This window comes from Ixodes scapularis, unplaced genomic scaffold, assembly GCF_016920785.2.
Source record: "Ixodes scapularis isolate PalLabHiFi unplaced genomic scaffold, ASM1692078v2 PGA_scaffold13__105_contigs__length_92229423, whole genome shotgun sequence".
Classification (NCBI taxonomy): domain Eukaryota; kingdom Metazoa; phylum Arthropoda; class Arachnida; order Ixodida; family Ixodidae; genus Ixodes; species Ixodes scapularis.
In genome coordinates, this window is record NW_024609839.1 from 77,947,527 (window position 1) to 77,968,150 (window position 20,624).

The window sequence follows — 20,624 nt, forward strand, 5'->3', positions numbered from 1 at the left end:
TGTGGAACACCATTTTCTTGAACTGTGAAGTTTGTAGTTTATTTATAATACCGAGTAGCTGGTTTGAGGGAAGCCTCTAATGTTTGTTGTCGCCAAAAGATTAATTGTAAAGTCAAAATGAGAAACGTTGCGCAGAAAAATGGCTTCGCAGGCAAGATGGCGTATAGTGCCGACTTGCTTTCTATTGCAATCTGATATTTTAAGATGAGCAATAGAAACATGGCTTGGCTGCCGGCTTAATCACCGATCAACATTCGCTGGTAAGGCAAATTTGAAGTCGGTTGAAGGCCAGAACATCTGCTTCCCGACCCTTGCTAGTTGCAAGTGGGACTGCTACAGTTTGTTTACAAGAATCGCAATCTTTCAATGGCCTTGGCACTTTTCACGGCTGCTGTTATAATGGGGTTTGACTAATGTACTCTTACGGTCGATCAAAGTAGTCTTGACCTTGTGGATGTAAGTCCTCTCCTAATTTCATTTTCTTCAATTATAAATACAATATAAATATCCTACGACAGTCGACATTATGTGGTGCCAGCGCCGGGCAAGTCACTGAAGAATGGTGGTCCCCTAAATTTGTAAATGCAAAAACAAGATCAGATTCTAAGTAGAAGTAAGTGCCAGAGATAGAATTGCTGCAATATCCTGCGAAAGCTCCAATTTTCCCCTCTCTTGGGCACCTCTGAGAAGAATTTCAGGAATGGACACTAGCAAGTCTGGTAGGCATATACAGGTAACAGAAAACAGACTAGAGGCAGTGTGTATAACGTAACCAATAGATAACAGCAACATTTATTTGATTTGTAAGACCGCCCCGTAGTCATTATGTACAAAGTGTGCGCCAACAGCAGCCATGCACCACCGCTGAATTCTTCAGCGACCCTGCACCTCCGCTGAATCCTTCAGCAGCCGTGCACCTCGCTGAGCCAGCTCTCGATGAAGACTCGGTTGTAGCCCTGCTCCACCCGGTGGAGCAGCGTCTCCTCGCCGTGGAGCAGAGGCACGGGCTTGCAGTCCAGAAGGCAGTCCTCGCTCATGGCCTCATCGTCTGCGGGCAACATTGGGCACGGTGAGTAATCGGCCTGGGGTCGCTGCGCCGACTGCAATGCGCCGAAGAACGGCCGTCGTCGCCGATGCAACGAAACAGCCACAAAAGCTCCGTCGCTCTTGCACCGACTATATGGCAAGCAAATTCGTCTGCTCCTTGTACAAAGGGTACGACGAACTTCACGGTGCTGAGCTTCGGTCGGAGGATGTGCTGGCGGATTTCGCAAACACGTCGCCTACTATTATTCGTTTCAACATAACTTGGTGAAGAGCACCCTACGGCCTCTCGAGTCAATCAGCGCGACTGAGCCAAAGCATGTGACAGCCCATAAGGAGGGCACAGGGGCAAGAGCATAATCAAGCAGTTGAGCAAGGGGGAACAAGAAACTCCCCGCTTATTCGGACCCTCTTTTGTCTCTTCTAGATGTTGCTTCTGTCCCCCTTGAAGATTAGCCCATCGCTCAAAATTCGTAAAAAGGCAGCTCTCTCCTTAGGTTGTGTAGGGGGAGGGGGGGGGGAGATATTGGAGATTGAACTGGTAAAAAGAAAGACGCAGGGTTGACAGCCTTAATTGATACAGAGATGCAGTTTACTTTGACATGAGTTTTCCAAAGTGAAATCCATGAACAAAGATCTATTAATAGCGCATGTAAGTATGTACACAATAGTGAACTCAATAACATACATAAATGTGTACCATTTATTTAAAATTAAACCTTCAAAATCAAATCTTGCACACTCATCCTGTGTAGCAGGTGGAGAACCGATCATTGCTGTTTACATAAAAATGGCTGCGAATGAAATGCCGCTTCAAGTAAAAATGGCCCCAAGACACTGAGCATGATACTCGGCGAGCAGATTTCGAACGTAAATTTATTGTTTTAAAAAATTGCTGGTTCTGGACGTTTTGGTAGTGAACGCGGTTTTAGATCACAAGCACAGGCACGAGCCTATGGCTTGAAAGTTCATGGTCACTTGTTAATTCATGTAATGCGAGCATGTTTGCATACATCTTGAATTGCAAAAGGATTGTGCCCTCGAACCCAAAGTGATGTCTTGCTCGCCACTCTCTGATCCCTTTCGGTAAATCGCAGACTCTACGTGCCACACTGAATCATAAACATGCGAGCTTTTTACCAAAAATTGCGTCTTTGCGGCCAAGTAAACAATTTCAGAGACCAGGCCATTTTATACGAAATTAGCTTAAAAATAGACAATGCATATGCCCATATGCCCAATAACGTTGATGGTATATGCTGTAATTAAAAATGCCTTCCTCCCCCGCAAGGAAAAAAAAAAATAAGACAGAAAATTCTGCTAAGGGAGTTGGAAAAACCGGCAAATGACAGCCGGTTTTAGATACAGACCAGCAACCAGCCTTTTATCCGAAAAACCGACCGTGCTGGTCAAGAACCGGGCAGGTAACAACCCTAATCAGAATTGACGAAAAATCTACCGGCAAGTGTTTATTAAATTTTTTTAGATTTATCCGACAACGCAGAACCCTACTTAAGTGCGATATAAGCTTCTTTGTAAGCTACTGAAGCGGACATTTCTTTTAAGGTGTACTTTGTATTAGAAGCTCTTTATGCATGGACTTTGCACCAGGTGCAAACCAGGGCCGTTACCAGGGGGGGGGGGGGGGGGGGGGGGGACGGGTTAGGGGGTTCTGACTTTTCCCGAAATGTTTTTCTGGGTACGGCCCTGGTCGGTGCACTTGCAGCCAGATTTTAATCTCCACCTCTGCGAACGCGCAGTGGCGCAGTTGACTACCGGGTACCAAACCGGTACCGGTTCTCCTATAACTCTCCATTATATGCCACCGATACACATGATTCATAGGCGAAAATAAGACAATAGACATTTTCAAAATGGCCGCCGTTGTCCCCGAAACCCCCCCCCCCGAAATTTTTTTCTGGGTACGGCCCTAGTGCAGACCATCTAATAAAGAAAACGTTTGAATTAGGGTTAGCAGCCCAAGTGCCTGCCATTCAAGCGTTTCTGCTCGGCATTCACGGGAAACGAAGGAAGAAAAGAGGTGCGATTTAACGAAGAATGACAATTGTTCTCCCCACTTCCAGAGATAATCCCCAGAAAGTCTTTATCCTCCTTTGCCAAAAATAGGTGTTGGGGTTGGAGTGGAGAATGGACCAATCGCATTCGTTCCCTTGCCTCTGTGCTAAAAAAAAAAAAAAAAAAAAAAAAATGCTTTTCGAAACGTGTTTTAAAACGAAGTCCTCTTCGATTCTGCCCTATCGCCGAGAAGTGACTGTCGTTGACAGTGTGGACAGGATTTGCTGCGTTGTTTGAGTTCCTTCTCAAATAAACCCACTCGGATAATGCTGCACTGTGTGGTACGTACAATTTAATATTAGAATGTTGATGCTCACTGAATGTCATGTCCGTGTCATGTAATTCCGGTAGTCGCGTCATTTGTGCACGGAGAATATGCAAGCCTTTCGGCCATCTTCTGTCGTAAATTATTTTCGACGACTAAGCACTTTGTCGACTGACGCGGCTGAGCGGGCGGCGCCATCAAAACTCGTCGCAATATAAAACAAACGTTCCAGTCACATTCGTTCTGTAGCACATGTACAAAAGTGGTACAATCCTTTTTCAATGTCCTCGGAAAAAACAAGTACACCTCGAAACACAAAAAAGACGGTGGGAGAAGGCAAGAATTCAGCCGCCAGCAGTGCGAAGTTGCGCACAAGTTGCGCCTATCAAAATCGGCAATGCAAACCATAGACCAGAAAATAAGGTATCCTAGGGGCCTCACCGGCAATGCGGCACCTCTTGGCCTCCTGGGCGCAGCGGAATCCGGCGTGGCACCTCTTGCGGCTCGAGAGGATGGGCGCCCTGTGGGCCTGGGGTGGTTCGACCCCGAGCTGGTGGGCTGAGTTGAGCAGGGTGGCAGCAGACAGCTGGCCCAGGCACAGGGCCAGCTGGCCGGACGTCTGGCCCCAGCGGTTGCAGAGCCTGCAGACGCCAAAGTTTCAGAGCTTTCCTATATTGCAGGTAATTTTTGGAAATTTTCAATGAGAATATGGGAGCAAACGAAACCTATGAATACATGGAGTTACTGGGAACAGGCTCCATTTTCTCTTTGAAATTTTCCAAAAATTGTTTGTAGCTTTCAACAATGTTTTTAGATTAGGGTCAGTTGGGAAGGAGTGCAGGCGCGCCATGGCAACGGAGTGTGCCCCGCAGGAAATACTGGGTAAAGCGGTGGCGCTGCGGTTCCGATAGGATCGGTCCCTTGCGCGTCGTCTGCTAGCCTCCTGCTCTGAAAGGCGTCTGCACGCGGCCAAGTAAAGCAAATAATTGCCGCTGAACGAGGTGTATTTAAAGAGAATGTGCGCACAAAAGCAAACAGTAAAATGCTAGTACAGTATTATGCAATAGGCTCGTTCGATTTACTTGCACCTCCAGCACCGGTGCAAAGAAAATGTAGGGCGGTGTCCTTCCGGTTGTATCTCGATACACATACCGGAAGTACACTGCCCCACACTTTTCAGCACCGGTGCAAGAGGTGCAAGTAAATCGCACAAACCTAATGTTTTCTCGCCACAATGTGCACCTATCCGTGGTTTTAGCTCTTTTTTTCTGGGGTACGCCTGAAAGCATCGGTCATATAACAAATTTTTGTGCTCGAGCGTCCGGTTAGTAGAGTAGGTCACTGATAAGGAACAATGGGCACTTTTAGCAAATCGTTACCATGTTCCGCGTACTGCCCTATCGGATCCTTTGAAGCATGCTTTTAATCGCGCGCCTGGGTGATACCGTGACCGCAGGACGCGCACTCGAATCGCAACAGGACGCCAGCGCCGCCTCTCAGAAGTGCTACAAAATGGATCCGCCGCCTCCCGGGAGTTTCCCAACTAACCCTACCCTAAAAAATTGCGGTGCCTTTGCTCGGCTATGCCAGGATATACGTAGCGTGAGCTTAGGTTCAGCTGGTTATTCTTAGCTTTCCTGGTTGTCTAGGATTAGCTTGATTATCATGCTTACTGCTGCTTCAATGACACACACACACGGTATACGCATTATATGACGGCAGCAATTTCGTTCTCCTTCTCCATGGCTATACCACACTGGCAAACGCCCTGCTACATGTATACCCCCACTGATACCTCTGCGCATGCGTGCAAAATGAGAGGCGCTATCAAGCGGCTCCAATGCAGCGTCAGACTTGGCTACTGCGCAGCGGAGGCGCACAGTTGGGCACACGGCGACGCCAGTGCGTCTGCCGCGGCTATGACGTCACTCCTCTGGAATGCGCAGACCGGTGAGGCGCGTGCGGCAACGGCTCTGGCACGCCAGCTGTGCGCCGTGTGACGTCACTGCTCCTCAAGCATGCGCTGACTGGCGAGGCGCGCGCGGCGGCTCCGGCCAAATGCTTTGGCGCGCCAGCTGTGTGCCGTGTGATGTCACTGCCCCTCCTGCATGCGCTGCACGGCTCTCTGGGAGCCACGCGAAACTGTTTAACCTCAGCCAGTGTTGCTCACGCTACAAAATGTTGCTTTTTAAGTCGGATAATGGCAAGCTCTGACACTTCAATTGGCATCAGATCCCAACTGCTAGCACCACACTTGGGCAAAAATTGATGGTTCGGTGATGCATAGCTTATTTTCGTGGCAAGAAAAAAAAAAAAAAAAGACTAAATGTTTTTTAAAGAGCAGCTTTTAGACACTAGCTTGTGACTATTTGTATATCTTTAATATCATTATTTTTTTCTTTTGATCGCTATGAAATAAACTTGCATCATGCTAATAGTTAAAAGCAGGCAGTGACCGAAAACATTCGGGACATAACTAGCTTGCGCTCGTAGGTAGTGTGGCTCACCTTGGATTTCCGCCTGCAGTGAGCAGCATCTGCAGGCATTCAATGTTGCCAGCTCGGGCCGCCTTGTGCAAAGGACTCTCGCCATCTGCGTCCTGCAAGAGACACCCCTCTCAAAACCCGTTTCTGCACTGCATCCAAGGGAAAGCTGAATTTGCTGCAAATGTCAAAACCGTTTTGGGTGCAACTGCTTTGCTCCGTCTACTGAAGCTCATAATTTATGATTACACATAATGAATCCGGCTAGGTATGCCAAAAAATTATTTTTCACAAAAAAAAATTGTGTTAGCACACTTTTAAGCCAAAACTAACTTCATTTTGAAATTGATGTCCCACAATATAAATCAATCGTGCTTTCGCTGTTATAAAAAAAAAATATATATATTGTGTTACACGAAATACACATCGCACTGGTTTTTTTTTTCTTTTTAATGCCTGGACAGGACATGTATTCTGAATTACCAGTTTTGTCGGAAAATTATTTTTAGTTGTTTTTATGCCTAAAACAAAGATGATAAACTAAGAAAAAAAAAATGAAAGCCCTGTAACGCAAATTAGAGCACAGCTCTTGAGGAGGAGAGGGGTACTGAGGGGAAGGTATATCCTTCCTCCCTCCTCCTCACCCCCTCATCCTGTCTGCTACTCTTCCCTCCGAGCGGCGTCGCCGTCGCCTCATGAGGGTCACGTGACTCCTATGAGGTCACGTGACGCTGACGTCATCAGTGACGTCACTAATGACGTCATCGTCAATAGTGACGTCATTAGTGACAATGCCAATGACGTCATCAGTGACGATGCGGATGCCAATGATGTCATGAGTGACGTCACGCGTCCCATAATGCACCGCGCGGTTACGGCGACGCCGCTCAAGCCAGAAACGGGCGCCTAAGAGCTGCACTCTAAAAAAATATATTGCACTCTTTTTTGTTTAATGTTTGAGCAGGTCATGTTTGTCAAAATACGTCAATGATATACTTCCAATTCAAAGTTGTCCACCTTTTTTTCTTATTAAACCTACGTCTTTTTTTAGTGATATAACGTCTTATGTACTCTTTAACAATACTCCTGTATGTAAAGGGTGTCGAAAAGTAAGAACTAAAACAATTTTTTTTTTTTTTGTTACGGAACGCATTTTGTAACCGAAACTAACTATCTCGGAATAGAATTCAATGTTGGTTTCGAAACATGCATCTCGCGGCCTAGTATTCTCAGGGTTTTTCTTTTAATGCCTGGATATAGACCATTCCAATGTTTGCAAGTCCTCAGCCCAGCACGCACATGTTCGTCGCTTCGGAGAGGGAGCAAATCACGCGCCATACGCACGAACACCGAAAATGGAACCGGCCAAAAAGAAAAAAAAGGTCGTTTGGGAGTAGTTGAGCGTTCCTTTCGAGGAACCACTGCTCACCGGCAGTGGTTCCATCCGAACCACCGCCGGTGAGCGGAGTACCTGTAGTGCGCATGCACAAACCCAGAGGACAGACACGAAGGAGTGGAGACTGGCAAGCGCTCGTGTTAGTTCTCGGTATTTGTGCATACGAGTTCACCGAGTAGTTGAGCTTAGCAACAAGTCTTGCTAGAGTACCTGTAGATTGGGATCGGCGCCTGTCTGCAGGGAGCGGAGCAGAAAGTCCGGTCGGCCGGCCTGGGCGGCGCTGTGCAGTGGCGAGAACATCCTCTGCCTGGCGGAGAGATAGAACGGACCATGTAGCCGCGTCCCGTCGTCACAGGCACTTTAAAGCATGAAAAGCGTTTGTAAAAGCTCGCTAGTCTAATGGTCTTGTTAAAGGAATACTGAATCGAAATTTGAATTTCGCAAAATAAGGCTCTAGAAGCGTTGAACGGGACTCTACGAACTCCGAAACATTGCTCGTACATCGATATCTCAAACGGATGACCGCACGTTTCGAAAAGAAGGGCGCGATCAAGCGAGGCCTCTGACATCACTGTCCTCCGGGAGAATTTGAGAATGAGGGGGAGCGGCCTCGCTTCTCTCCTCCTCGCTTCGGTTCACCAGCTCGACACGGGACGTAGTGAGGAGGAGAGGGAATAAGAATCGTGACGTGCCTTGCCTTGTCGGCCTCGTCGGCCGGGTTTAGTCGGGCGCTTCTTTTCTAAAAATATGGCGATCCGTTAGAGATATCGCTGTATAAGTGATGTTTTTGGGTTTTGCATCGTCCCGCCTATCTGTCCAGCCTTGTTTTGTAAGTTCGAAATTTCGGTTCAGTATCCTTTTAAGCTCACTTCTTATTAGGGACCCTGGATATCCCCCAAAAGCTTTGTTTTACTTTTCTTTTTTTTTTTTTTGGCCAGGCGATTTATTACGGTGTTAGAGCAGACCACTTGAGTCTGTCTGCATATTTTTTGCTTGTATCAGTTTGCATATATATTATTTCTTTATCTCTCACTGCGTTTGAATTTTTCTGCTGAGTCATTCCATGCCAAACGAGACGTGGCAATTTTTTTACATGTTTTGGGATATGTACGAAAAAAAAAAAAAGAATAATTGGGATAAGCAAGCCTCTAAACTCCCAAATTTTTTTTTTTTTTTTTTTTTTTTTTTTTTTGCGGAAAAAAAGTTTGTATTTCTGCTGATGTCATGCTCTGGATTTCTGGATTTTGTATAAAACCTATGTAGTTGAGAAAAACATTGTAAAAACACGGATACGTACCACATCAATCTAGGTGTGGTCCTAATTACTTAAAAATATGCGCTATCTTAAATTAAATTGCAAACATTGAAAAACGCCATTTCGGGTTCAGTTGTGCTAGAAGCTCCAAATGGAATAAAAAAAAATATTGTCAACTTGAATTTGGGTGTTAGCTACAGGACTTTTTTCCTCTTTCCTCTTAAACACTAATAATTGGATAGCTTGTATTAAATTTTCAAAGGCTCGTTTTGTTACGTTTTAATGAAATGACAAAATCTCCCGTTTACGCAGAAAAACCATATCGAGAGCCATAAAAAGCAATGTGGGCAGCGATGCCCGGAAATTCCTCATCTGTTCAACATAAAAATAAAAAAAAGTACTTGATGTTGCTGGGAAATTATTATTATTATTATTATTATTATTATTATTATTATTATTATTATTTTTAAAGGTGAACCTTTACGACGAATCGACGGTGCTTCCAGGCACCTGGCCTCGTGCGCGACGCATGCCGGCGTTCGACAGCGTCTTCAGCACTTTCCTGAAAACACGTTTGATTCAATTGAAGCGGACGCTATCCTCACTTCCATGGATCCGTATCTTCTTTGCGTTACGTAATGATACCGACGTCTTAATTTGACTCTACTTCTATCCAGGTAACTGCCGACGAACGCAGGCCTAGCTGCATCGTCTGCTTCCCGAGTTTGAGAATGCATAGTGCGCGTTGGCCTCGTCTGTCGTATATGTCCAGATATGAAAACAATTCAGACCGGATAGCTCTTCACCGATTGCGAAATGATAACGGTGATGTCGCTTCTCTATCGCACTTAAGTGCATTTTGATAGAATATGCAGTGTTACCAAAAATAGTAATGTAGAAATAACCGTCATGGTATTTGGGTTTATTAAACAAATTATTAAAAAAACAATATATATATATATATATATATATATATATATAATTGTTTTTTTAGACATAACATAACCGCTTAGACTTCCCAGCTTATTTGTTCTATTCAAATACCAACCATGAAACATGCAGAGGAAGTAAATACTGATTGCAAGAAGAAAATCAATATATGTGATAAGGTCTATTTGGAAGACATACTTTATGTTTCTGATAGCCAAAAAGAAGAGTTCACCATTTTATTCACTCCGTCTAGAATGGATTAAGCTCGACTCAAAGAACACCTTGTGTGTCTTAACCTGCCGGAATATCCCGAAAGATAACCCAGATCTATTTTTGGCAGGATTGCCTATTTTTTTCCGAAACACCGAAAGATAGCCCACTTCTAGTAATTGCAAGGCCAATGGTGACATCGGCACAAATGGTGTTACTTAGCCACGACGGGAAATAAGCGAACATTGCTGACTGGGAAAGACAGTCGTCTGGTTCATCATCGCCCCTCCCTGCAATCACAAGTTTCGCAGGCCACCTAACGTAAAACTAGGATTTTTTTTTTTTTTTTGGTCGCACATTAAAAGTTAGTTTTCCGCACCCGATTTGCTTTCGCTTATAGGTGGGCTGTCTCTCGGGATATTGCGGTACATGTGCTGTACCAATTTCTGTCATTGTTTTCGTACTCGTTCAAAGATGAAATTGCAAAGCAAAGACCAATCTCCATAAGTTTTTTTTTTTTTTTTTACAAAGTTGATTTTGCAGGTCCATTTGAGGTGAATCATAATGAGAAAACGTAAATTCTGACATATTTGCTTTTTGGAGACCTTACCAAACACATCAACGTCAGTCACTGTTACAACTGGACACAGGTAAGCTCGAGTGTAAAAAGATGGAGCAGCTGGGGTACTGGAATGCCAGCGACAACACTACGTCTGCCGTTTGAAAATACTTCCTTTTTTTAATTGTTAGGACTAAGTCGGTGCACTTTTCGGGAGGAAAATAACAGGACAAACCTAAGAACACAAACAATATGAGGGCTAAAAAGTATTGTGTATTAAACCGAGAAAAACACCAATATGCACTGCAACTCAAGTGCTCAAACTTAATAATAATAATAAAAATAATAATATAAGTGTGCATTGCCAGTAACGTCAGCACGGCGGAAAGGTAGGGGCAGGCATTTTTTTTTCCCAGGGGGTATTTTACGTATCCTCTTCCTCCTCTCCACCACCATTAAAAAAAAAAAAAAAGAAAGACTGAGGACGCTAGACGAGTGGGCCCCACCCAGAGGCTCAACAGAATACAAGAAAGCCATCCTCGATTTACCGGTGGATTACATAAGAAGGTCTAGTACCTATCACCTCGTCTAGTCCTGACGTAATATAACGAAAACAGGGACAACTTTGATTATGCCCACAGAAAGTTAACAGTATGGAGAGAAAAAAAGAAGTAATAAAAAAAGAATTGTCTTTTTTTTAAATAAGCAGGGTTCAAACTATGGTTAGTGAATTAATTTTCACAAAATTTAAAAATGTATATAAATTATTTCGTGAAAATATATGAAACTAAAACGGTACCACTCGATAGGATACGTATAAGCCCACATGCGTATAGCATTTAATAAGCAAAATGTTAGATGAATCCTACGATACAAGGCTCCAAATATGTCACCAAGACGTCAAAAATGCAATGTTTGGAATATCTTGAAAAATTTTTGGTTCTGGTTTGAAATATGCCATAATAGTTTAGTCTAAAAAAAAAAGAGAGAGAGAGAGATAGGCCATGCGTCACACATTTACAAAAAGAACTTACAGCGAGTTTTTTTTGTGTTTTTTTTCGTTTTTACCTATTTATAACAACTGCCAGAACTGGGTACAAAAATCAAACAGCCTAAATATGTAGCATTCAACTTTCACATATTTTTTTAGAAGAAAAATAAAATTAAAATGTTTTGTTCATGGCGCTATAATATATACAGCTTTTAGGCAATTAAAAATATCCACCCTGACACGCGTGTTTGGTTTCAAATAAAACCGCCCGTATGTATCCTGCACAGCCTACAAATCTTTCCATCTTCGTTAGTTTTGCTCCAGGGTCTAAGGGAAGATGGCGTCTCCAACGTTGCGCGTGCTTATCCGTTTCTTTCTCCCTTCATGTTCACCCTTCCCTCGTCTCGAAGCGATCGTCCCAGTAACAGCAACAAGACGCAGGCAATGGCACTTTTTGTAAGGAGGCCTCAAGACAGTGTCGATGCTTTGAGGTACCTTCCATGTTTAGCCACTCAGAGATGTGCGTCTGCACTGAAAATACAAAATGTCCCCTAAAAATTGTTTAAAAAATTTATATATTTGCGCATTGTCGTCTCCGCAAAATGTAGCGCTAGTGGGCCGGACGAGACGCCAAACTTTCAAAGTTTGCTGCTACCGAATTCAAAAGTTGTAAGCAATTTCGGTAAATTGCCAGTGGGAAAATGACGGCCGAAGAAGCCACAAATTCATGGCGATGTATGGCGACAGCCTCAGGAATGGGCCCCATTTACCCGATGAAACTTTCACAAAATCACTTTTGAATAAGATAACGGCTAGTTGTGAAACCCTCGAGGTTTTCGTAGACCGCGTTTTCCCCTCCGCTAAGCCCTCCGCAACGAAGAAGCCGCTACGGCGCGTTCGCGCCGATAGCCTGTACTGCAGAGTTCCGGGTATCGTAGCAAGTTGCGGAGAGCATTGCGGGACGGCGAAAACGGTCTACGAAAACTCCCGGACCGCTTGCGCCATGTTTGGGCGGAATGTGCAATTTAATTTTACAATAAAACATTGTTTTGAGGACAAGCTGTACAATGATCGACTCTCCTATAATGCAGGCAAATGCATCTGAAAACAATGCGTTTAACCGCAAATGCAGGCGCTAAAAAAAGAGAGAGAAAAAAAAAAAAAAAAAAGAAAGAGTTCCTGCGCGTCGTCTGCTTGAGCAATATTGGCTCGAGACGCGCGGCGCTCGAGCAGACGACGCCAGCGAAGCGCATCTGTGGTTGCCGTCGCTACCGACAGGTGGCGAGCACGACGGTGCGCGGAAATTTTCCACAGTCGATGTGGGAGAGGTGCGCGAGGAGAACGAGCTGCCATTGTGTTTGTTTTATTTCTTTTTTTTTGTCTCCCCTCGCCTTCACTTTCTCCTCTTCCCCCGGTGGAAAGGAGGGTGCGCGAAAGTGCCGAGCAGCAACTAAAAAACAAAAGCCGACCCGGACGGATTGAATAAAAAAATGGCCGAGTTTTTGTTGGTGCCGCAACATGCGCGGGGGGGTCATCCTTCGCTGCATCTTCCGAGCGAATCCAAGAAACACCTTTCGAACTTGGGCCTTTTCCAAAAGAAAAGAAAGAGAGGAAAAAAAAAAAAAAAAAGCGAAAAAAAAAAAAAAAACATTTATAGAAACTGGTCGTTTTCCGCGTATGCTCTCTTCCTTCGAGAAGTTATCTAATCCTACGAAGCCGATGAACGGCTTCGTAAAATTTGAATCGAAGCCGATGAACGACTTCGATTAGCTGTACTCATTGTCGCGGTGAGACAGTGGGCAACGTTATTCTCAACGGATACATACGCGCGGGAAGGAAGACTCGACTAAAATATATATAGGTCAGCACTCCTCGGTTTTTATTACAATAACGTACCTCGCCTCGAGCCCCAACCCGCGCGTAATGTTCGGATATTCTTCCGAATAGCCATTTTGACTAGGGGAAATTATACTTTAGTACAAGGAATGAACACTGCGTGCTGCAAGTAATGTATTGATTCTTGGTCGGTCAAGGTTGAGAGGGAAACTATAGAAGAGATGATCGATCTTACCTCGCGGATGATGTCTTGCGAAGATGGAGAGGCAAGACGAATACGGGACTTTTGCTGTTTTTGTTTTTTCTTCCGTACCTGGAAAATTACCGCGTTGATAACTTAGCGCCAGAAACGTGCTCCCTCGAGACCACCTCCGTCGGCGGAACCGCTTTCTCTTCCGAGGCCGGCGATGTGATAACACGGACGGAGTGACCGATATTCCACCAGCCGTCGCGCTCCTGGTGTACGAAGCGTGAACCGCTCCTCCAATTTGCTCGCTGCGTTTTCAGCGGCTTGCTTTACTTGTATTTTTTCCAAACGATAAATAAATACGCAGAGTTCCGCACAAGTAGCGCAGTAAAATTGGTTTGCCTTACGTTTTGTGAGAAAGTGGCGAAGCTGCAATGCAGCAACGCTCAAAGTTACGGGCTGAGCTTTCGTTTACTTATCCACCGCCAGGCTACGGGCGCGTAAAGGTTTGCGAGCTTCGTCGCCTTTTGTGACGCGCTTGTCGTCTGCTAACATCTGCTTCTGTGCATTGAATTGTAACCGAGGGTACACCTACGCGGTTAGTTGCCACGTGTTGCTTTAGTGCGTCGAACAAGCTACAACTATTAAACCTCAATGTCGCCGCGCTTTTGATTGTGGACCCTATCAAATGCGCTCAAAGTGGAGAAACGAAAACGGCGCCATTGAATGAGACTGAAAAATAAAACCGAGCAGGGAAACATCTGTTTGGTAAAGGGATACACTCTTGGTGCGTTTTCAGGGGAGTGGTGGATGTCAATTACCCGTTACGCAAGATTCTTTCTTATTCTTATTATTATTATTATTATTTTTTTTTTTCAATGCTTTGGGAATTTAATTTACGCAGGCACTTTTCGTACGGAATGTAAGATCGCAAGCGAGCTGGTGTACTTTTTGTACTTTTAATACATCGCACTAGAAAAAGACTACGTCTACGCGCTTGCGAACTTGAATGGTGCTGACGAAGCAGCTCTGTTGGCAAACTGCTCGCTGCCGTTTCTAAATATATGGAGACCTTCAAAGCAGATTTCGTACGAAAGGTTTCGGTGTTCTCCGAATTCTATTTCCTAGCTCCTTTGGAGGCTATGACACTGCATGACAAAAATACACGATGTCCGCAAAAATACAACAAAATACGCGATGAAGCAATTTTTGCACATTGGCATCCGACGAAATTTTGGCAGATTTGTAAACGCGCTCGAGCGATCGTACGAAAAGGGCGACAGAATCCGCCAGATATGTCGAAAACTTCGAAAACGGTACAGGCTTTATGGTTTCGAGTCAAAAAAATCCAATCCAGACCAAGCCGTAAATGGCGGCCTTCGCCGGTTTGTTTGGTGTCTGTTTTTGTTTCGATAATATTTTGGTCTTGGTGCATATCTCGAGCTGACGAATTTAACGAGGTTAATGCGAGTTCTTGAGCTCCGCCGGCTCGCCTTGCACACGTCTCTTCTAGTTCGCCAGCCCGTATCACGACTCTGTCACCGGCTCTCGAGCATGGACCTCTGCGGCGTCCTAAAGACCCTCGAGCGCATGGCGCCGCTACGCCTGGCCGCTCCCTGGGACAACGTGGGCCTTCTCGTCGAGCCGAGTTCGTGCCGCGTCAGGACGGTCCTCCTCACCAACGACCTCGTCCCCGAAGTCGTCGACGAAGCCGTGAGCCTCGGCGCAGACCTCATCGTCTCCTACCACCCTCCCATCTTCGTGCCTCTCAAGGCGCTGCGGCAGAGCTCGTGGAAGGAGCGCCTGCTCGTGCGCTGCATCGAACGCCAGATCGCCGTGTTCTCTCCGCACACGTCGTGGGACGCCGTCCGCGGGGGCGTCAACGACTGGCTGGCGTCGTGCTTTGACGGGGCGGCGGACTCCGAGCCCGTCGAGAAGGACTCCGTCGACCCCGACGCCGGAATGGGCCGCCTTCTACGGCTGAGGGCGCCGGTTACCGTCGGAGAGGCCGCGGCTCGCGTCAAGGCGCACCTCAAGCTGCCGAGCGTGCGGCTAGCGCTGGGTTCCGGGCGGACGGCTGAATCGACGGTGCAGGCCGTGGCCGTGTGCGCCGGTTCCGGCGGCAGCGTGCTCAAGGGTGTGGCCGGGGCGGAGCTGTACCTGACGGGCGAGATGTCCCACCACGAGGTGCTGGACGCCCAGCAGCGAGGCGTCTCGGTGCTGCTCACCGAACACTCGTACTCGGAGCGAGGCTACCTCGAGCTGTTCGCCGAGAAGCTCCGGCACGAGCTGGACGCGGTCGCCGTGCGGGTGTCGACTGCGGACACCGGACCGCTGGTCGCGCTTTAGGCGGCCGTGTCTCCGTCGTGGTGCTCCGTTGCCACCGCGGCCGACGCTACGGTTCGCGGAAACCAATCCACTAAAGCCAAAAGTGTGACGTCGCGGCTCTCGTCGCCCCCCTTGTCTGCTCGCTCTCACTGCCTAAACGGGTGGCACTCGGTTTGTCGAACGACGTTTTAGCGAACGCCGACTGTTCGTCGAAAGACGCTTTAGCGAATGGTCGGCCGCGTCGAGGTTAACGTTTTTGTAATAAGCCGCCGCAAACTGTCGCCACAAAGTGACATGAACGCAAACGAGGGGGGGGGGGGGGGGGGGGGGGGGGGGGGGGGGGGGGGGGGAAGGGAAGGGATTAACGTATTCCATTTATTAACTAAAACGCCGATTCGCTCAGGTGACTGCTGTTCGCCAAAAACGTTCGCTTGTGTGGTATGGACCCCTGGCTATACCGAGTGCACGCAGAAAAAAAAAACGCAGGATCCCAGCGTGTTCACCCTGTGTGATTAATTTAGTTGGTGATGGCAAGCATGCAAAAGCGCCACGACGGCATGCTCTTGGCTCGGCTTTATGGGCTCCATTGAATCGTTGCGTCGGCTGTAGTCGAACTTGAAGTGAAACGGAGTACGGTACTGTTCTAATTGTCGTGGGCGGTAACACGAAAGCGCGTGACATCGGGTGCCGTCCGAGCTTTCCAATGGCCAGGTGTGCAACTGCAGCGACACAAATGCACTGCTGTTGCACGCCAGGCCGTCAGAGTATCCGATGCCACGTGCTCCCGCTAACTGCGATTAAGGTACCTGGTGATGTGGCAGGGCTCGGGAACAACGAGCGTCGTCCTCGACGACTTGCTTCCGTCAACGTCTGTCTCGGAACTTTTCTAACTATGAAATGCCAAAGAAAGCTCGCCGAGTGGTCTTTGTGTGAAATGCCAAGTGGGGCTGGGTAAAACCGCCTAGGTACTGAGGCCGCATGGCTTGCGTTTCGACCTCGCCCAAAAAGGAAAACGCGAGGCGCGGATCGAGTGCGAGTGCTACGTCAGCCTTCGGCCGAGACTTGTTCGGCAAGGACCCGAGCCTTGACTGAATGCCAACAAGACGCTCGTGTCTACCCGTCCCCTGCATTTGCTTCTTTTGTGCAGATGTTGAAAATTGAGCCTTGCCTGCTTAATTTCATTTCATTTAATATACTCTTAAGCCCAGGGCTTATACACAACAAATATTTAAGAAATGAAAAACACAAAAATGTGAGGTTGATAAGTTTTAAAAAAGTGGCAAGTGCAGCTCTGAAACCGGATGATTCCTGAATATTGACAATATTTTCTGGAAGTGAGTTCCAATCTGAAAGGGATAACTGAAGCGGCGAAAATGTGAAATGGTTTGGTCAAATGAAGTTTTTAAAAGTGGTCTGTACGTCGTGAAGTGTGATGTGCAGGCGGGCAATACAACTCTCTCTTTGATGAGCTGTGGTAATACAAAGCGTGCAGGGAGACTAGTTTTGCAGATTTTCTTCTGTCTGCTACTAGCGGAATTCTGAGTTTTTTTTTTTTAGTGTGGTAATGCTAGTATGCATATAGTTTTTAAGGATGAAGCGAGTGGCTCTAATTTGTACTTATTCTAATTTCTGTACTAGGTAAGCCTGGTGGGGGTTCCATATTGTAGATGCATGCTCTGGCTGCGGGCGAACAAGGGCAATGTAAGCTACGAGTACTGTTTCCCAATTGGTCATGCGTAATGTTTTTCTTATAAGACCAAGACTTTGGTTTGCCTTTGCAGTGATATGATTGATATATGCCTCCCAGTATATGTTTGATGTGAAATGAGCCCCAAAGTATTTGTATGTGCACGCACTCAATAGGTGCATCAAAGAGAGTATAGTTGAACACTGTGGCGCTTCGCTTATTGCTAAAATTTAAGAATTTTGCATTTGCCACATTCCACACCATTCTTCTAGAGTAAAGTAATTTTTAAAGTTGGATACAATTGTCAACACACATTATTTTTTTATACACCACAGAGTCAGCGGCGTATAAACAGATTGTGGAATACATAGCGGTCACCTGGTCGTTTACATAGAAAAGAAACAGCAGTGGACCCAGCACGCTTCCTTGTGGCACTCCAGATTCTACTTTCGGGTGTGAAAAACATTTCTGATCATAACATATACTTCGTGAGTGGTTGAAGGGAAAATTTGAAATCCATTCTATTGCAGATGGCTCTACTCGAAAAGTGCGCAGTTAAAGCATAAGTCGATGATAGGCACTTTGTCGAAGGCTTTCTGAAAGTCAATAAAAATTGCACGAGTCTCCATTTTACGGTGAAAGTTATTATGTATGTCGGTTATAAATTCAAAAAGCTGGGTATGACGAGAAGGAGACCGCCGGAAACCGTGCTGGTTAACAAAGAGGAGGTTTTTCGCAGACAAGTGATCCATAATATTTGAAAATAAGACATGTTCTGTTAGTATGCTTGGAATGCTCATTGGAGAGATTTGTAGGTAGTTGTTGTAAAACGCATTCCTTTGACCGCTTTTAAAAATGGGTGACATTTGCCACTTTCCAGTCGGCAGGTATTTGCCCAGTATGTGGGGATTGATGATAAATAGAACAGATAAGAGCGGAAAACGGCGTACAACTCGTCGAAAGGAAGTTTCTCCGGTGGTGCGGTATGAGCAAAGGTTCCTTGGCACGCCGAAGTGCTTTGCACTTGCAAAACACACACAGCGTCGGGGTCCATTTTACATGAGCGAATGACGTTTTAGCGAATAACGCGAGGGGGGGGGGGGGGGGGGGGGGGGCGTGAACCCATCCGCCGCGCGGCGACAGTCTGCGGCGGCTTATTATAAAAATGTGAACCCATTTGGCCCGCCCGAACACGCCGCTGCGCGGCGTCCGCCTATTCGCTAAAGTGTCATTTCTATGAAACCTGGGCGTTCGCTAAAACGTCATTCGATCAAGTGAGTGCCTCCCCTCCAGGGTTACTACGACGAAGCTTTGATCATGCCGCGAGACTGGCGAAGCTTCCTATCGACGAGTTGTGCCTTTTTTCTGTGGCACTGCACTTTCGTGAAAATTTCCACGTGTTCTCAACGCTTACACAGGGTCTTAAAAAAACATCTTCGGCGAATGACGACGAACGAGTGGCTTCAGCACGCTGCCGCCAGCCTCTGCAGTGCTAGCAAAAGCACGATTTTGCTACGAGCAAGATGGCCCTCCCGCGATTGAAGCCACCGGAGGGCCAGTGCTTTACTGCCAGTGCTTTACTTTACTCTACCTCGTTGCGCTGCAGCGATCAAGCGGGTATGAGTGAGACCGAGTTGGGGCACTTGCTAAACTGCGAGGCGCACGGTGACGGAACGCGTACGTTGCGAAGATGTTGCGAAGAAACGCTCCTATCACACAGAGCAACAGTGGCTAGGTGGCGCAAGGCACCGCCCGATTGAATAAATTTGTTTATGCACTATCCATTTAGGGATGAGGGACAATCCAATCCAATGCACTATTTTAATGGCTGGCGTTGCGCGTGTTTTCCTTGACAGGCCGCGCAAGAACGGCGAGAATTCTTGTTTTATTTACTTTTGTCCGAGTTCGGGTGTTCGTTCCTCTCGGACTGTGTCGGTTGTGTCGGTGCCAGGGGTGTCTGGTGTCATGGAACGTTCGCGACGTACGCCGGTGCGCCCGCTGTTCAACAGCAGCGTAGGACCGTCGCCTGCCGTCGCCGTGGGCTGTCGTTTTTCCGAGAGTCGCTCCAGTCCTTCCCAAAGGCAAGTACGAAGCACACTGCCATTTCTCTCTTAGCACTTTAGGGCTCTTTACGGGGCAAGTTCTGGCGCCATTTGGTGATGGTGTAGGCATCGAACGGGGGTTGCTGCGACTGGAGCTCAAGGATTTGATGTTTTTATAATAATAATAATAATAATATTATTTATTTGCACTAACAGGTGTTTTCCTGGGGGCGTGCGAGGCGAAACAGAAAGGCGGAAGCCCGTACGCTGGTGCGTCTGTTTGCCCAACCCTCAGGAAACGAAAACGAAGCTAGCTATACACCAACTCATGTTTACAAACAAACCGGAGCGTCCCTAGCGGACGCCATCGGCGCCGCGCATGCGCGGTGGATGGTGGGCAAGAAGCCCGCCGTCGCCCATAAACAAACCATTGAATTGCGTTGTTGTCGGCGTCGGTGGGAGTCCCAGTGTTCTTTTTCGCGTTGGAATTGTTGATTCTACGTCCTCCTAACAATGTCTGACTACTTGAGCGGCTTCAGCAAAACTATCGAGGCAAAACTTTGCATGAATAATGTGACGTGCGGCGATTCATTTCACGTGGACGCCGCAGAATTGGCGCTAAAGCCTGACTCCCACGATGAGATTCTGCTCGCTATTTTCAGTCGCGACGTCGCTCGGACTGCAAAAGCGTGGACCGTAGCCGAGATGGTGGACATCGATACTGAAAACCGCAAGTAGAATCGGGCATTACAAGTCGTTGATGGCCACTGGTAACAATGATCAACAACTTCTTGTATCTGTTTACACCTTAGCCGACTTACCCCAACCAACCTTCAAAAGTGTTTTGAGGCCTGCACTTAGTTCTTATCGCAATTACCGGGTCAACGTTTGGTTTACGGGCCGCTGTCGTTTGAACGAGCTGACGACAAAAAGCAGTCAAGTTTGAAAGAGCAGACGACAGTTCGAACCCACGCGCAATGGAGTACGGGCAAGAAGCACCGCGTCCCGCGTCAACAAACCACTCGAATGTCACGTTGTCGGCGTCCTGTGTGAGTCTGCATACTCTTTTCCGCGTTGGGGTTGTCGATTCTACGTCCTCATCGCAGTGTCTTACCACTTTAATCGCCTGAGCGAAATTATCATGGCTCGTTACGCCGCTAAACTTTCCGTAAATAATTTGACGTGCGGCGATTCATTCGCATGAACGCCGCAGAATGGACGCCAAAACCATGATGAGATTCTTGTAGCTATTTTCGGTCGCGACGTCGCTCGTGCTGCAAAAGTGTAAAAGGTAGCGGCGATGATCGACGTCGACTGAAACTCGAAAGCGGGAAC

The 20,624-nt window shown here is 46.8% G+C and overlaps 2 protein-coding genes across 2 annotated transcripts; one reads left to right on the forward strand and one right to left on the reverse strand.

Moving 5' to 3' along the window:
• Positions 1-762: 762 nt before the first annotated feature.
• On the reverse strand, positions 763-13,470 carry LOC8036936 (ankyrin repeat domain-containing protein 37). The gene is made up of 5 exons (XM_029984350.4): positions 13,281-13,470; positions 7,475-7,571; positions 5,893-5,984; positions 3,827-4,026; positions 763-1,048 (listed from the first exon to the last, which is right to left on the reverse strand). Exons 2-5 carry the CDS (start codon positions 7,562-7,564, stop codon positions 903-905), a joined length of 528 nt encoding a protein of 175 aa, XP_029840210.3. The 5' UTR covers positions 7,565-7,571; positions 13,281-13,470; the 3' UTR covers positions 763-902.
• A 633-nt stretch (positions 13,471-14,103) lies between these two features.
• Positions 14,104-15,685, forward strand: LOC8027209 (NIF3-like protein 1). Its single transcript, XM_002407525.5, has one exon. The coding sequence runs from the start codon at positions 14,697-14,699 to the stop codon at positions 15,579-15,581; it is 885 nt and encodes a 294-aa protein (XP_002407569.4). The 5' UTR covers positions 14,104-14,696; the 3' UTR covers positions 15,582-15,685.
• Positions 15,686-20,624: the final 4,939 nt, after the last annotated feature.

Bases quoted from the DNA above. Each gene is read 5' to 3' on its own strand.
- LOC8036936 (XM_029984350.4), bottom strand. From the start codon at position 7,564: ATGTTCTCGCCACTGCACAGCGCCGCCCAGGCCGGCCGACCGGACTTT. The intron at 5,985-7,474 runs GTACTCTAGCAA...TGTCTCTTGCAG, and splicing joins GCGCCGATCCCAATCTACAG to GACGCAGATGGCGAGAGTCC. The intron at 4,027-5,892 runs GTGAGCCACACT...TGGCGTCTGCAG, and splicing joins ACTGCAGGCGGAAATCCAAG to GCTCTGCAACCGCTGGGGCC.
- LOC8027209 (XM_002407525.5), top strand. From the start codon at position 14,697: ATGCGAGTTCTTGAGCTCCGCCGGCTCGCCTTGCACACGTCTCTTCTA.